Here is a 16129-nt window from a genome sequence, read left to right as displayed (position 1 = left end):
ATTTTTATAATAGTATATATAAATTTTATGTAAATTTTGTAATATTATACATAGAAATAATTAAAGACATTATATATACTTTTAAAAAAATTTATTGTTAATATTTTATATATATATTAATATTATTTTTTATTTATTTTAAGGATTCAAATCCGGATCCGGATATCCGCCGGATATTACAATTTTTAGAAGGATATTTGACACCTAGATATCCGAGAACCCCGGATCCGGATAAAGATATTAAAATTATGGATCCGTCGGATAAGGATCCGGATCCGGATCCGGATACCTTAAAATTGTCCGGATATCCGATCCGTCCCAGACCTAATTCTAAGAGTATAAAGTCTGAAAATATAAACTTGATGGAAATAATCTAACTTCTTACCTCTAAAAGGAAAAGAATAAATAAAAAAAGGAGATGTGACCAATTTTATTAGTGAATAGTTACATAAATGGAGAGTTAATGGTTTTTAGTTCCAAACTCTAAAAAAACACATTTAAATTAATTATTTTTCATTACAAAAAGATTAAAAATTTGCTGGCATTTTTGTGTGTCTAAACCTGAATTAAGACATTGATGAATTAAAAAAAAAATTAAATTTACGTCTTGCAACGAAGGTCTAATCTTTTTTTTTGTTGACTACTCTGTTTTTTTTTTCTTTTTTTGGGTGAAGAATCAAAAGAGTTTTAACAAGGGTGATGTGGTTTGTCTTGTGAGTTAGTGATAAGCACGCCTGGCTTCTCATCATTCCCTCCAACCTCTCTCTCTCTCTTAAAAATTGTTACTTTCTCTCTCTAAAAGACTTCGATTGTTAATCAGCTTCTCTCTCTAGATAAAGCTTTCAATTCTCTCTCTCTCTCTCTCTCTCTCTCTCTCTCTCTCTCTCTCTTTCTTTTTCCTCTGCTCTGTTCATCTCTTGCGTCTTCTCCTATTGAAAGGAAACAACTTTGACTAAAAAGATTGTATATTTTTTTGCAATTATTTCTCATCAGATTGGATCTGGGCTTGGAGCTGAATAGCGTAGGTAAGTACATATTCCATGTTTTAATCTTGTCTCTGAAACTTTTCAGTTTCTGGGTTCTGTTGTAGATTTAGCTTATTCCAAAGAGTTGTAGTGATCTGACTGGGGGAGTATATGGTTCTTGCAAATGTTTAGTTTAATTAGTGAAATGGATTTGTAGAGTTATAAATTCTTGACCTTTCTGATGATGATGATGATGATGATGGAGATGTTGGGTTTGGTGAGAGATATGATGATGTTTGAATAGAAAGGTTCTTCCTTTTTTTTTTCCCCTCAGGTGGGGTCTCTCTGCCTTGGTTTCATCTGTTTGTTTTGTCTGGGGAATTGCAAAATTACATGAACTCTCTATTTCCAATGTAACATAAATTTGAGAGTTTCTTGCTTTTTGGGATTACCTGAGAGATAACGCCTTTACATTTTTGACTGATGTTTGACTTGAGATGATGCTGACCGGTTTGGATTCTGAAGTTGTATATATTTCAATTCATCACAGCACTTTGTTTCTGGTTTCTCTTCTATTCATCAGCTGAATCCAATCAATATTAGTTTCTTCAGCTTTAGTTTGGTTTTTGTCTGAGATGAAATGTGTTCTTGGATTGTTCTTGATTGAACTGGTTTGCATTTTTGTAGATTCTTGAATACTTTTATTTACCCTTAGTTGATGGTTGCCTCGTAGGTTGTTAGTGTTCTCTGAAAGAGTGGTAAAGACTGCTAAAGCATGTCTGTTTCAATGAGAGATTTGGATCCAGCTTTCCAAGGAGCTGGACAAAAAGCGTATCCTTCATACTAGAATCTCTTACTCTAGTCTTCTTTAGCTCCTTTGATTTTTGATTTTTTTTGTTTTGTTTTGATCTCTACATGATGTTCTTCTTAACGGTAACTTTAGCGGCATTGAGGTATGGCGTATAGAGAATTTCAGCCCTACACCCATTCCTAAGTCCTCCATTGGCAAGTTTTTCACCGGAGACTCTTACATAGTATTGAAGGTAACTACTAAGGGCTTAGCAACTACTTTTCTTACGGCCGTTTTACTCGGGCTTGGCTGAAGTATTCTACTCCTGGTGATCAGACAACGGCGTTGAAAACAGGTGCATTGCGCCATGATATCCATTACTGGCTTGGTAAAGATACCTCTCAGGTAAAGCACTCTTTTAACATTCACTTATCTCTTCTTCGTTTAGTAGAATGAACAGAGAACTTTTGAGAGATGATGCTCGTTTTTTTAAAAAAAAAAAAAAAAAAAAAAACTAGGATGAAGCTGGGACTGCTGCAGTTAAGACGGTTGAATTAGATGCAGCTCTAGGAGGTCGTGCAGTTCAGTATCGGGAAGTTCAAGCCCACGAAACCGAGAAATTCTTGTCGTACTTTAAGCCATGTATCATACCTCAAGAAGGTGGTGTAGCTTCAGGATTCAAACACGTGGAAGCTGAAGAGCATATCACCCGCTTGTTCGTCTGCAGAGGAAAACATGTTGTTCATGTCAAAGAGGCAAGCCTCACATTGCTCCTTTGATCTCACTTTGTGGTCGGCCACACACTAACGGTCTGAATCTTTCACAGGTCCCGTTTGCTAGGAGTTCTTTAAACCATGACGACATTTACATTCTTGACACAAAGTCAAAGATTTTTCAGTTCAATGGATCAAATTCAAGTATCCAAGAGAGAGCAAAAGCATTGGAAGTGGTTCAATACATCAAAGATACTTACCATGATGGCACATGTGAAGTTGCTACCGTTGGTTAGTGAGCCCATCGGTTTAACTATCTTCACTATCTCTTTTGCTTTCTAATTTGCATATGTGTTTCATTTGCAGAGGATGGGAGACTTATGGCTGATGCTGAGAGTGGAGAGTTTTGGGGTTTCTTTGGTGGTTTCGCTCCTCTACCTAGAAAAACAGCTAATGATGAAGACAAAACTTACACTTCAGATATCACACAATTATTTTGGTAATATCATCTTCTTGTTGTAATAATTCATATAATTTGAACCCCATAATGCTTCAACTGAACACAGTTTTCTTATCTGAAAATGAAGTGTGGAGAAGGGACAAGCAAATCCTGTTGAAGGAGATTCTTTGAAAAGAGAGATGCTGGATACAAGCAAGTGTTACATTCTTGATTGTGGACTCGAAGTGTTTGTTTGGATGGGTAGAACCACATCTCTTGATGATAGAAAAGTTGCAAGTGGAGCAGCAGAAGTAAGTTTTTTTTCTTTATCAAATCTAAAGAAAGTCTTACAATCTCTTTGTTGTGGGTATGCTGATGTTAGAAGAATCATGCAGGAAATGATTCGTTCATCTGAACGACCCAAATCGCAAATGATCCGGATAATAGAGGGGTTTGAAACCGTGACATTTAGATCAAAGTTTGATACCTGGACTCAAGAAACTAATACAACCGTGTCAGAGGATGGTAGAGGCAGAGTTGCTGGTCAGTAAATTTATATTCAAAATTTAGATAATGACTCTAAATATTTACTAGCAGCTGAAAATGTTTTATCGTTATTGAATGTTTTGTAGCACTTTTGCAACGGCAAGGAGTGAATGTGAGAGGCCTGATGAAAGCTGCTCCACCTAAAGAAGAGCCTCAAGCTTTCATTGATTGCACGGGGAATCTGCAGGTTTGGCGTGTGAATGGTCAGGAAAAGATTCTTCTTCAAGCTGCTGATCATTCGAAGTTCTACAGTGGAGATTGCTATGTTTTCCAGTACTCTTATCCTGGAGAAGAAAAGGAAGAAGTTCTTATAGGAACTTGGTTCGGCAAGCAAAGTGTGGAGGTGAGCTCTCCAGTTAACAAAAGCAAGATCTCGCATGTTCCTGTCACATATATTCTGTTTGTGATCATACGTGTAGGAAGAAAGAGCTTCTGCAGTCTCTATGGCGAGCAAAATGGTTGAGACAATGAAGTTTGTGCCAGCTCAAGTAATCTATATCCATCTGCAGTCATTCCAAAAGTCTATGCTGTTGGCTTTATCTTTTTTTTCTGAATATTTTCATTCTCATGTCTTTAGGCTCGCATCTATGAAGGAAAAGAACCTCTTCAGTTCTTTGTGATTATGCAAAGCTTTATAGTTTTTAAGGTTTGGCGAAAATGTAGTTTCATTCTGCAGTTTAGTTTTAACAAACCATGTTCTTGTTTATAAACATATCTGCTGATTTTGATTGAATCATTACAGGGTGGTATTAGCAGTGGATATAAGAAATATATAGCAGAGAAAGAAGTTGATGATGATACATACAATGAGAATGGTCTTGCTCTATTCCGCATTCAAGGGTCTGGTCCGGAGAATATGCAAGCCATACAAGTTGACCCGGTATATCTCATTTTCTCATTCTCCATCCTATAAAACCTTTAGAAACCATACCGAAGTGAGAACCATTCTGAGGTCACAACTACATACTAACAGGTTGCTTCATCATTGAACTCCTCATACTGTTACATACTACATAATGATTCTTCTGTCTTTACTTGGATTGGGAATCTAGCAACCTCAACTGACCAGGAACTCGTTGAGAGACAGCTTGATCTTATTAAGGTAAGATAAGTTTCTCTTTAATTGCTATAAGCATAAGACTCACAAATGCATCTGTTATGTTTATTTCTTTCTGTTCAGCCAAACCTTCAGACTAGAGCACAAAAGGAAGGTTCAGAATCAGAACAGTTCTGGGAGTTATTAGGAGGCAAAAGCGAATATAGGAGCCAAAAGCTCACAAAAGAACCAGAGAGTGACCCTCACTTGTTCTCTTGCTCGTTCACTAAAGGTACAGAAAATCATATATTTGTTCATAAATGTTTTAATCCTAAGCTGATATATGCACACAATGACTCTGTCTCTTTTTTCTTTTCAGACATTCTGAAGGTGCGTTTGCCTTGAACTTTCAAAATCTACATTTATCTATAAAGACTTTATGCAAGCATGATTGGAGAATGCTTTGGCATGTGGCTCTTTGTAATCATTTGGCAGGTGACAGAGATATATAACTTCACTCAGGATGACTTGATGACCGAAGATATATTTATTGTTGACTGTCACTCAGAGATCTTTGTCTGGGTTGGCCAAGAAGTAGCCCCCAAGAACAAGTTGCTAGCGTTAACTATTGGAGAGGTCAGATTTATGAGATACATTGCAAACACTTTCATTCCCTAACTTTTGAAAGTATTAGTCTTACAGATAAGTTTCTCAAGTATACCTTTTGTTTCTTTTAGAAATTCATAGAGAAAGATTCTCTCCTGGAAAAGTTATCCCCTGAAGCTCCTATATATGTGATCATGGAAGGTGGTGAGCCAAGTTTCTTCACCCGGTTTTTCACTTCTTGGGATTCCTCTAAATCAGCTGTAAGTATTGAACACTTCAATTGGTATCTATTAGAAGTAAAACAAAGTGTTAAAACATTCTTGTTTTGTTTTGTTTTGTTTTGCAGATGCATGGAAACTCATTCCAAAGAAAACTCAGAATTGTCAAAAATGGTGGAACTCCAGTTGCAGAAGTAATGACACTCCTCATGCTTTTCCTTTTAATTGATTCTTCTTCTGAAAATGTTTTCTTATTTATCTCTTCTGTTGTTTTTTGATGAGTAGAAGCCGAAACGGCGAACTCCAGCTTCATATAGTGGACGAGCCAGCGTTCCTGACAAGTCCCAGCAGCGGACAAGAAGCATGTCGTTTAGTCCAGAGAGGGTTCGCGTGAGGGGAAGATCTCCAGCGTTCAATGCACTGGCAGCAACATTTGAGAGCCAAAATGCAAGAAACCTCTCAACTCCTCCGCCAGTAGTTAGAAAACTTTACCCCAGATCTGTCACTCCTGATTCATCAAAGCTTGCTCCCAAGTCTTCAGCCATTTCTTCTCGTAGTGCCCTTTTCGAACAACGGTTAAAAACACCTCCCCAAGAACCTTCAGTTTCAAAACCACCCAAAGGTAGTGTCAATCTTTTCATTTATTATTGGTTTAGAGATTCTCATCTCTATTCTTTTGTGTGTTGCTTGTGTATTGTTGACATTTTTGAGCTTTATTGTGCATGAAGCGAGCCCAAAGACACCTGAGTCTCCAGCTATGGAATCCAACTCAAAAGGGAAGGAAGAGAAGAAGGAAAATGAGAACGAGGAGGAGAAATCAATGAGCAGCAGGATAGGATCTCTGACGATTCAAGAAGATGCTAAAGAAGGAGTGGAAGATGAAGAAGACTTACCAGCTCACCCATATGAACGTCTCAAGACAACTTCATCTGATCCTGTCTCAGACATTGATGTAACAAGGAGAGAGGTATGTTCATACCAACAAACAAGTGATAAAGTTTTCTATGGAAAGAAGATTTTTACTGTTCTTGGTCTCTGTTATAGGCTTACCTTTCATCAGAGGAGTTCAAAGAGAAGTTTGGTATGACTAAAGAAGCTTTCTACAAGCTGCCTAAATGGAAACAAAACAAATTCAAGATGGCTGTTCAACTCTTCTGAGATATGATCCTTCTTCTTCTCCATCAAACGCGCGGTAACACACAAACACAGAACATAAAACATCTATTCAGACATAGAAATTGAAGTTTTGTTTGTGGTTTTTCTTTCTTTGCTTCAGCTATTAAGAGGAGAAGATTCGAGGGACAGTGTCAGTGCATTTTAAGCTGTTTCTGCTCCCCATGAGAGGCTTAATAACATTTCTTCATGGCTTGTTTAAAAAAAACAACCCAAATCAGTTTTATTTTCCTTCTTTTTTCTCCTTCAATCTTTCACCTTTGCTTTCATCATCTACTTGTTTGTCTCTCTTCCAAATTTCTCCTTTTTTTTATTTTTTTAAGTGATGGGTTGAGGTTAGTTTGTTTCTTACTCAGGTCACAGGGTTTGGCCTTGAGTCTTTGATTTATTTATTCTTGGGGTTATTTTGCTACCAAATTAAGGAAATTTGGTTGCAAAATAGAGATTTTATTGAAACAAATAGAGACCGTAGAAGTTGAGAACTGGGTGTTTTTTGTGTGTACAGAAAAGTTTACAAACTAAATTGTGTTACGTTATATTAAATGCTTGTTTAATTTCAGGTTATTACAATTAAATAACTTTATCATAGTTACAGAAATACTGCTTGTTGACTTGAGGTGTGCTCTTATATATAAATTGGTTACTATAGTAAAACCACTTGTGCTTGTAACTGAAGGTTAGACTCGCAATTGGTTAACTCTTAAACAGCGGAGTGAAATTTATAATGTAGATAATAACTACGTCTAGTTATCTAATTTATAGTTATTTATATATCCCCTATATATTACTCCTTCCGTTTCATAAAGAGTATCACTTAGGCATTTTTCACACATATTAAAGAATTCATTAAAATGCATTTATGTTTTCATTAATATCACATATCTAACCAATAGTATTTTAGATAAATTCATTTATTTATAAAATCAATGCATTTTGCAATTAATTTTGAGCTGAAAGGTTGTATAAATTACATTAGTATTGTAAAATGACACTCTTTGTAAAACAAAAAAAAATGAGCTAAAGTGACACTTAATATGAAACAGAGGGAGTATCTGAGAAGCATTACAACTCTTTTTTGTAGTCATGTGTCATCACTAGGATGATTTTTAGAATCATTAGAAAAATATGTTGGTCCATCTAATTATATAATAAGCTTTTTATTAAACTAACAATAAATTCATCATTAATGTATTTTATTATTTCCTTAAATAAAATTTACGGAATTGCCTAATGTGGCTAAAGTATATATGACAATTAATGATTTTGAATAATAAAGATTTGATAAAAAAATAGTGCATCTTCTATCATATTTGTTTAATTTTAAACTATTAAACAAATTAAACAACCACAATAACCGTATAATAAAAATTTAGATTTTTTATGTATATGTTATATTTTGAATTTTTACAAATGTCTATAAATTACTAAAATTGTTAAAAATCTCACATTCAAATTTTATGATCCATAGTTTAAAATTTTTATTATGACAAAATACAAATGATTACAGAAATTATATAAGTAAAAAGTCTAATTTAATTAATTATTTAGATTAATATATATCGTTTTAAATTAAACTATAAACCATATAAAATACAATATTTTAGTTTCAAAATTTACTTTGAACAATTTTTTTGATAAAAGTTTTGAACGCTCATTGACAACTTATTTTTTTTTTTAAATTATAAATTACTAAAACTATTATTCCCACAATGAAAATTTTGTTATCAGTAATTGAAATTTTTTTCTATAAAAAAAACAAATGATCAAAAAAACTATATGAGTAAAAATCATCATTTAATAGACATTAATATTAAAAATATACTAAAATATATTATCTATGTTGGTATCATTTAAATTTAATTATATATCCTATCAAATATAAAAGAAAATATTTTTTGGATTAATAAAATTAATTTATATGTTCGCATCAATTTAATTATATATTTAATAGTCACTAACTTTTAATTATTTAATATATATTTATTATTTTATAATATGTAAAAATATTTAATACATAAAATAATTTATATATATAATATTGATTTCGTGCAAGACTAGTTTGTTTATTATCTTCACAGGATCTTGTCAAGCCCACTAGCATGTTGATATTTTGATTGACCGACCAAAACACTAGCATGTTGATATTTTCATAGATCGACCAGAACAAAAGAGAAAACAAATCTTTTCTTTTTACTCAGAAAACCCAAATCTCTTATTTGTTTTTTTTTGTATAATTTAGTTCCTTTTGGGCAAAACAAAAAAACTTCCATGTTACTTTACTATACATGTTAAGAGAAAAGAGAAAAGAGTTAAAATGAGGAAAAGATGTGAAGGAGGATGAGACTCGTAGTTGCAATTCCTACCAAACATAAGTAAATCTTAACTGTGTTTTCCTTGTTCTTTTCTAATTTTTTTATTTCATTATTTGTACTGCCAAATTTTTTTTTGTATATATAGAAGTTCTTTTTTTTTTTTTTTGACTAATATATATAGAAGTTCTTGCTAAAAAGGTTTGTCATTATAATTATTTTGCTTCCTTTTTTATTATTTCGGAACATTATGTCATCTGCTGCAAAATATATATCTCTTATCTCTTGTTTTTAGTTAGAAATGTAAGCTTGTGTTATCAATGACTAGTTTCAAACATTGAAACAAATAACTAGTATAAAACACTAAACTAGCTAGAAAACCCACCAAAACAAGTTAACATATTTATAACTAACGTACATATATATAAATCAATGTTTACCAATATGGACGGAAACAAATCAACAAATAGTTTACAGAAAAATAAAATACAAATCAACAAATCTAAACACTATCTATAAAACAACAGTAACAGTATACGATAAAAAAAAGGGGGACACATGGTAATGCAAAATGGTCGGGAAAGGGAAAGAAGTATAAAAATCATTATATATCAGTTGTTTATGTCTTGTTGTAATCTCACGGTTTATTTTTTTTTTAAGACACTATTACTGAATTGATGAAAGTGATTACAGAGCTAGTTTCAATGGAAAACAGAGGAACACCAACAATCTAATCTTAAACAAAAGATGGCTAAGCCAAGATGGAAAACCGACAGCAATATAAGATTGAAAAAGTTCCTCCTTAATCACACTTCTAGCTATAAGCTTTGCACCAATAATGTGTTGATGAGAGTGAAAATGAACTTTCCAATCAACAATATGTTGTAGCCAAGATAACAAATGGAAGGAGTAGAACTTGAGTGAAGACCATGCTGATGGTTTGGAAACTGCACTAATAAGATCCTGGTCATCACTAGCAAATATGATAGCATTAAAATGGAGATTCTTCATACTCTCTAAAGCCCAGCTCCAACTTTGAAACGATGATTCAATTTTACTATTGATTCCAACAAAAGATCTCCTACCATTGATAACAACTTTTCCATCGCTATTTCGGAGAATCCAGGTGGCTCCACTCTGAAGCTTATCTTTGTCCCAAGCAGAGGCTATATCACATTTTAGCCAAGGTTTTGGAGGAGGTTTCCAACCAAAAGTAATTTTTTTTTCCTTGCAAGATCAATGGCTTTTGCTTGAAGATCAGCATCCTTGATGAAGAACCAATGTTCCAGTTCCTCAAAAATAGCCTTAATAAACGTGGATCCTAGAGAAATTTTTCCTTCAAAGAGAAAAGAATTTCGGTTCTTCCAGATAGACCAAATGATCCAAGGGCCACTTCTTCTAATGTGTTCAGGAATGAGGAGATTGTTCCTTGTATTTAAAACATAGAAGATGTTGGAGTAGACTGAGGAAGAATCAAATCCATTTGGAGGATGCGAGAAACAACTATTTGCCCAAGTTTGCCTCGCAATGGTGCAAGAAAATAGGACATGATTTAAGGATTCACCCTCCAAACCACAGATTTGGCATCTAGTATCAATTTTCATACCTCGATCCGTGAGATTGTCCGCAACTGGAAAAGCTCCACTGATAACTTTCCAAAGAAAGATTATAATTTTTGGAGCAGTATTGAGAGACCAGATACAATCCTTAATACCATTCAAAGATGGTAACATACTTCCTGCTACCAAAGCATTTTATTGGCTTCTTTTTCAGCAAGCCAGTAACCTGATCTTACCGCATACTCTCCAGAACGTGTGTGGTTCCAAATGAAGAAATCCGGTGATGAGATAACAGGCTTGATTTTGAGGATGATCTCTATGTCTGGAGGGTAAAAGAGATCATTCAGCAAGCTGAGGTTCCAGTGATGAGAGTTATCCAGAAGAAGATCACTTACTCGAAGATTTAAATCAATAAGAATATTCTTCATAAGCGGGATACGCATCCTATCACCATCCACTAACCAAGGGTAAAACCAGACTGAAAGAGATTTGCCATCTCCAACCATGTGTCTGAGACCTTTAACTAACAAATCTCTGCCAAATAAAATACTCCTCCAAGCAAAAGAAGGTCTAGATCCTAAAGGAGCATTTAAAAAATCCTTCTCAGAGAAATATTTGCTTTTTAAAAATCTACTGAGAAGTAAAGAAGGAGATGCAAGGATCCTCCAAGCTTGTTTAGCCAGAAGAGCTTGATTAAAGATTTCTATATCTTTAAAACTCATTCCTCCACGATCTTTAGGAACACAAAGCTTATCCCAACTAAGCCAATGTATTTTTCATTTGTCTTCATGAGAACACCACCAAAAAGAATCCATGGCTGATGTTAAGTTCTTACAAGTCGTCTTTGGAAGTCTGAAACAACTCATAGCATGAATTGGCATTGCTAGAGCTACAGACTTCAAAATAATTTCATTCCCTGCTTGAGAAAGAAATTTACTATACCAACCTGACATTGTACCCTTCAACTTGTCTTGAATATAGTTAAGAAGCTCAACCTTAGAGCCACTAAAACACTCAGGAAGACCCAAATAAGTTCCAGCTCCACCTTGTGAGAAGATTCCTAATGTATTTTGAATCTACTCTTTCAACCTCGGCTCAATATTCTTCCCAAAAGTAAGAGAAGATTTTGCAAGATTAATGATCTGACTGGTGACTTCTTCATATTTTTTGAAAATCTCTTGAAAGACAAGGCATTGAGACAGCTCTGCTTTGAAGAGAAACAGACTATCGTCCGCAAAAAATAAATGATGAATCGCAGGCCCTTCAAAGGAGAATTGAATACCTTTCAAAGATCTATTGTCTGAGGCTTAATTAAGCATGCGAGTAAGACATTCCGTGCAGAGAACAAACAAAAAAGGAGAAATGGGGTCTTCTTGTTTCAGCCCACGTTCTCGAGAAATGAAACCAAAAAATTGACCGTTAAGAAGGATCGAATACTTAACAGTAGTAACACAAGCCATAATCCAAGATATTCATTTGTCATCAAAACCAAGAGAAGAAAATAAGGCTTCCAAATAGTTCTTTTCAACTCTATCGAAAACTTTGGACATATCTGTCTTGGCTGCCATAAATTTCTTGGATATAAAATCATGAGTACTAAGGCTAATCTCACAGTTTAATATTCAACCTCCTTTTGGAAGTAAACTCTTCGTAATACTAAAATATTGATCACGATCACTAAGAAGGGATATTACACTTGAGATATCTAGACGAACGTTTTGTAAGAAAAAAGTGTTAGTGAGTTGAGTGCACGTGGTAACGCGGGGACATTGGTGAAAAAGCTCCAAACTAACAATAAAAACAAAACACTCGAATTCAAACCCTACCCACATGAGATGTGTCCCTCCCAAACTCCAAGCCATATCTTTTCTCCTCTATCTGGGTCCGCTTTTTTAATCATTATCGCTTACGTTTTTACATAGTTTAACTAATTAAAATGCTATTATATAAAAGAAAACAAAATTGAAGAACAGCACGAACAAGTCATAATATGCCATTTACAATATTCGATATCAGTCTTTACAGACCTTACAAATTTATTCTGACAGTTTTGTACAATTTGTTTGTGGTTAATTCATTCAGACATAATAGTTCTGTATTTAAATATTAGTTGCATTGGTTGTATTCGCTGTATCTTATTGTTTTTAGTATAAGGATATGATTAATCTTGGTTCTTAGTGTAGGGTTCTTAGCTTCGGTCAAGAATCGTTTCTTAGCTTTTAATTAAGAAAAGCTAAGAACCGGTTCTTAAATAATAGATATAAGAGCATAAATATTGAAGGGTTTTTAAGGTGGAGTTCTTAGCGGAATATAAGAACCTGACTCTTAACTTTTAACTAAAAAAACTAAGAACCGGTTCTTAAGTAAGAGTTTTAAGAGACGGTTCTTAGTTTTTTTAGTTAAAAGTTAAGAGACGACGGTTCTTATATTCTGCTAAGAACCCCACCCTAAGAACCTCCCAATAATCATGCTCTTTAACCCGAGGTTCTTAGCGGAAGTTAAGAAATTGTTTCTTAACTTTTAACTAAAAAAAACTAAGAACCGGTTCTTAAATAAAGACTTTAAGAACCGGTTCGTAGCTTTTTTAGTTAAAAATTAAGAAACAGTTTCTTAACTTTTAACTAAAAAAGCTAAGAACCGGTTCTTAAATAAAGACTCTAAGAACCGGTTCTTAGCTTTTTTAGTTAAAAATTAAGAAACAGTTTTTTAACTTCCGCTAAGAACTCCACTCTAAAACCCCGGATTAATCATGGTCTAAGAACCGGTTCTTAACCGAAAAGTATATAAAAAAATGTCAAATCATGAATTAAGAACCATAAATTAAAAATCCGGGTTAATCATGCTCTAATTAGTATTGAATGGTTACTATTCTTGTTTTTACCTAGCTTGGTTGTGTAATTGGAGGAAAGCATGCATTTATTTCTGTCAATGTTTTCAACGTGAGTTGTTGAAATAGTTAAAGGTTGAAAACCATTAAGCAAAATTCCAAGAAACTTTGGTGATAATATGGTTTATTGTTCAATGTCTATTTTATAACAATCTAGTATAACATTGTGTCAATGAGTACAAATGCTTCGACATTTGTTTTATTTAACGGCTTACTGATTTGGCGATTTGTCACTTTTGCCTTAACAACACTAGTTGCTATTACAATCCCGTGTTTCAAACCACTGTATCTGCTCTCTGATTCCTTTTGCATCACTTCACTTTTTAGTGTGATTTACACCAGGTTAAAAGACTCTTCCACGTTAGTTGTTTGTGTGAATGTTGGTTCTACTATTATCTCTGTGTTCGTCGCTTGGTATTATATGTGTGTGTTTTAGCCATCTTTGCTTTGTTATTTTATACTTCAAACAAATTTTCTTTCGATGGAGTATGATCTTTTTATAAAAGTAAGGTTTTGACCAAAAAACAATCTAGTATACATACATAAGGTAATTTGAATAAAGTAATCGACGCATCTAGATGGTCACCGTAAACACATGTTGTTCACGTTTAATCAAAGATTATGGGATTGCAGTCAAATATAATAGAAAGCATCGCATTCTAACGAAAATAAGAATTAATATTCAAAAGAGCTAGAAGCAATTTTGGATTTCCTTGGTGGTTTAATTAATAATCTACTAACCCTTGACTTTTTCTGCGGTTGGATAAAGAGCACAACAAAACCAATAAGGGAACATTCAATTTTTGCTGTTAACATCAAAAGCTAGTAGTGTATGTATTGCATGTTTTATCGATTAAGAGACAAATTATAGTGTCTATCAACCGACCACGTTTAGTAATTTCTCATACTACTATTTGAACATTTCATTTAATATTTACTTTGTTAGAACTAAATAATTGTTCTGCATATAGAGTTAAAACGAAAAGCATATGAATAAATTATTCTCAATATAGTTACCTTTTTATCAACATAAACTATACTCTGTAAATCTCGCAAGATGGAAGACATGTATTAGTAATACCTAAAGTCCTTTAAAAAATCATTCAAAATCCAGCTAATGACCATTGTTTTATCTTAACTTGAACTATTAAGTTTGTATACGCCACATTAGTCACAGTAGCAAATAAAAGTCAAATTCGGATGTATCTTGACGTTTTGCACCTCAGATAACCGGTTGAACTACTATTATTGATTTATAATCAAATTTCTAGCAAAAGTTATCATCTGCTTTTAGCTAGCAAAAATCCAAACAAAAAAAGTAACCATCTGCATCCCAAATTTTATATCCAAAGAATGCAAAACACAAAATTGGATACTGACCAAACCAAATTCATCACACGTGCAAAAATACAAGGGTCCAATGTAATATATGAGGGAGATTTAGTTTGATCCAAATTAGGGAAATCCAAGGACACATGCATATATACATATACCAAGTGGTGTGCAGTGTGTGGGTATGAGAGTGAGAGAGGGCTATGAAGAGAGGAACATGTGAAGGCATTAAGAGATGGTGGGGTTTGTATTGATGTCTTGATCTTGGAATGGAGCCACATGGTAAGAGGGACTCTCAAAGCACCTCTCTTAGGGGTAGTTGTGATGCAGCCAAATAAGAGCATTTGCATGTGACTCCATGTGTTTTTTCCCCCTCACCTTTTTTATATTGCCTTCTCTCTTATATAGAATCTATATAATTACCTTCATGTAATATATATATATATATATATATATATATATATTCTTTATTGTGATATTCTACATCCTTGTCTTTTTCGCTTATACTTTGAAAACAATAAATGAATACTAGTTGTAATATAGGTATTAATTACATTCTTTCAATAGTTTTAAGATTTTTTTTTTTGAGAAATAGTTATAAGAAAATATTACATATTTGTTTTCTTGTATATGAAAACATATTACCTCATATATGTATACAAGGAAAACGAATTTCAAAATATGTTCCACAAAATTACTTTTACATCATCAGCCAATGTTACATACAAACAAACCTAGGACCCACTCTTCTCTTTTTCTCTTTCACATATTCTAAGTTTGCTATATATGTAAGCTTCTCTCTTTAAACTTTCCTTTGTAACAAGAGTAACTTTTTCATATGGAGAGGCAAATCATGAACAACAAGAAACGACTATTCTCTGTTGAACCAACCGAACTATCCCCTAGTGAAGTTTTCACAAGGAAATACACAAGCCACTTAGTTCCTGCACTCAAGAAGCTCAACATGGACAAGAGCCCTTCACCAATCAACCAACTAACCGTGAAGCATGAAGTAGACAAGGCTTTGGCTTTGTCTGCTCAAGAATTTGCATGGAGCGGTTTCTTGCTACAGAAGCTATCCTCCTCGAACAATCCAACCACTACTACAAGTTCTTCTTCCAATGGAGCTCGTATTCTAGAAGGAGCCTGTAAAGAAGACGAAGATGGAGAGATAGAGGAGAAACTGAGTGAACTACGGAAGCTTTTGCCAGGTGGAGAAGAGATGAATGTGGAAGAAATGTTGAGTGAGATTGGCAATTACATTAAATGTCTTGAGTTACAGACGATTGCTCTTAAGTCGATTGTTCAAGATACTACTTGAATTTTAGTTTTAGCCTCTGTATAATTTTTAGTTTGTTTTTATGTTTTGTCTTTAAACTAAAGTCATCTATGTCTGTTTTAATTATCTCATTTTCTTTAAGAACGAGAGCATATGTATTAATATTATAGTGGTTTTATTTTCTTCTCTTATGGTAGATGAATAAACAATTGTGTAAATCGATCAACATCTGATTGTTATTGGTTGTGATGCCAAATAAAGTTATTATTTACAAATC

At 33.7% G+C, this 16129-nt stretch overlaps 2 protein-coding genes across 3 annotated transcripts; both read left to right on the top strand.

Moving 5' to 3' along the window:
- The first annotated feature begins 738 nt into the window (after nucleotides 1-738).
- On the top strand, nucleotides 739-7045 carry LOC106390065 (villin-4). Of its 2 annotated transcripts, XM_013830450.3 has the most exons (23): nucleotides 742-1025; nucleotides 1699-1796; nucleotides 1909-2008; nucleotides 2092-2160; nucleotides 2274-2510; nucleotides 2582-2759; nucleotides 2835-2967; nucleotides 3056-3218; nucleotides 3303-3450; nucleotides 3540-3796; nucleotides 3873-3941; nucleotides 4031-4099; nucleotides 4196-4333; nucleotides 4427-4555; nucleotides 4634-4781; nucleotides 4869-4879; nucleotides 4985-5125; nucleotides 5227-5355; nucleotides 5442-5507; nucleotides 5599-5935; nucleotides 6042-6280; nucleotides 6358-6505; nucleotides 6590-7045. In XM_013830450.3, the coding sequence occupies exons 2-22, from the start codon at nucleotides 1741-1743 to the stop codon at nucleotides 6469-6471; spliced, it is 2931 nt and encodes a 976-aa protein (XP_013685904.1). In that variant the 5' UTR covers nucleotides 742-1025; nucleotides 1699-1740; the 3' UTR covers nucleotides 6472-6505; nucleotides 6590-7045. The 2 variants fall into 2 exon arrangements, with proteins under 2 accessions (XP_048606446.1, XP_013685904.1); XM_048750489.1 differs by having other exon boundaries at nucleotides 739-1025; nucleotides 3056-3450.
- An 8032-nt stretch (nucleotides 7046-15077) lies between these two features.
- On the top strand, nucleotides 15078-16129 carry LOC106356569 (transcription factor bHLH146-like). Its single transcript, XM_013796304.3, has one exon. The coding sequence runs from the start codon at nucleotides 15412-15414 to the stop codon at nucleotides 15892-15894; it is 483 nt and encodes a 160-aa protein (XP_013651758.1). The 5' UTR covers nucleotides 15078-15411; the 3' UTR covers nucleotides 15895-16129.

Source organism: Brassica napus, chromosome C3, assembly GCF_020379485.1.
Source record: "Brassica napus cultivar Da-Ae chromosome C3, Da-Ae, whole genome shotgun sequence".
NCBI classification, from domain to species: Eukaryota; Viridiplantae; Streptophyta; class Magnoliopsida; order Brassicales; family Brassicaceae; genus Brassica; species Brassica napus.
This window is presented reverse-complemented; position numbering and strand designations above follow the sequence as displayed.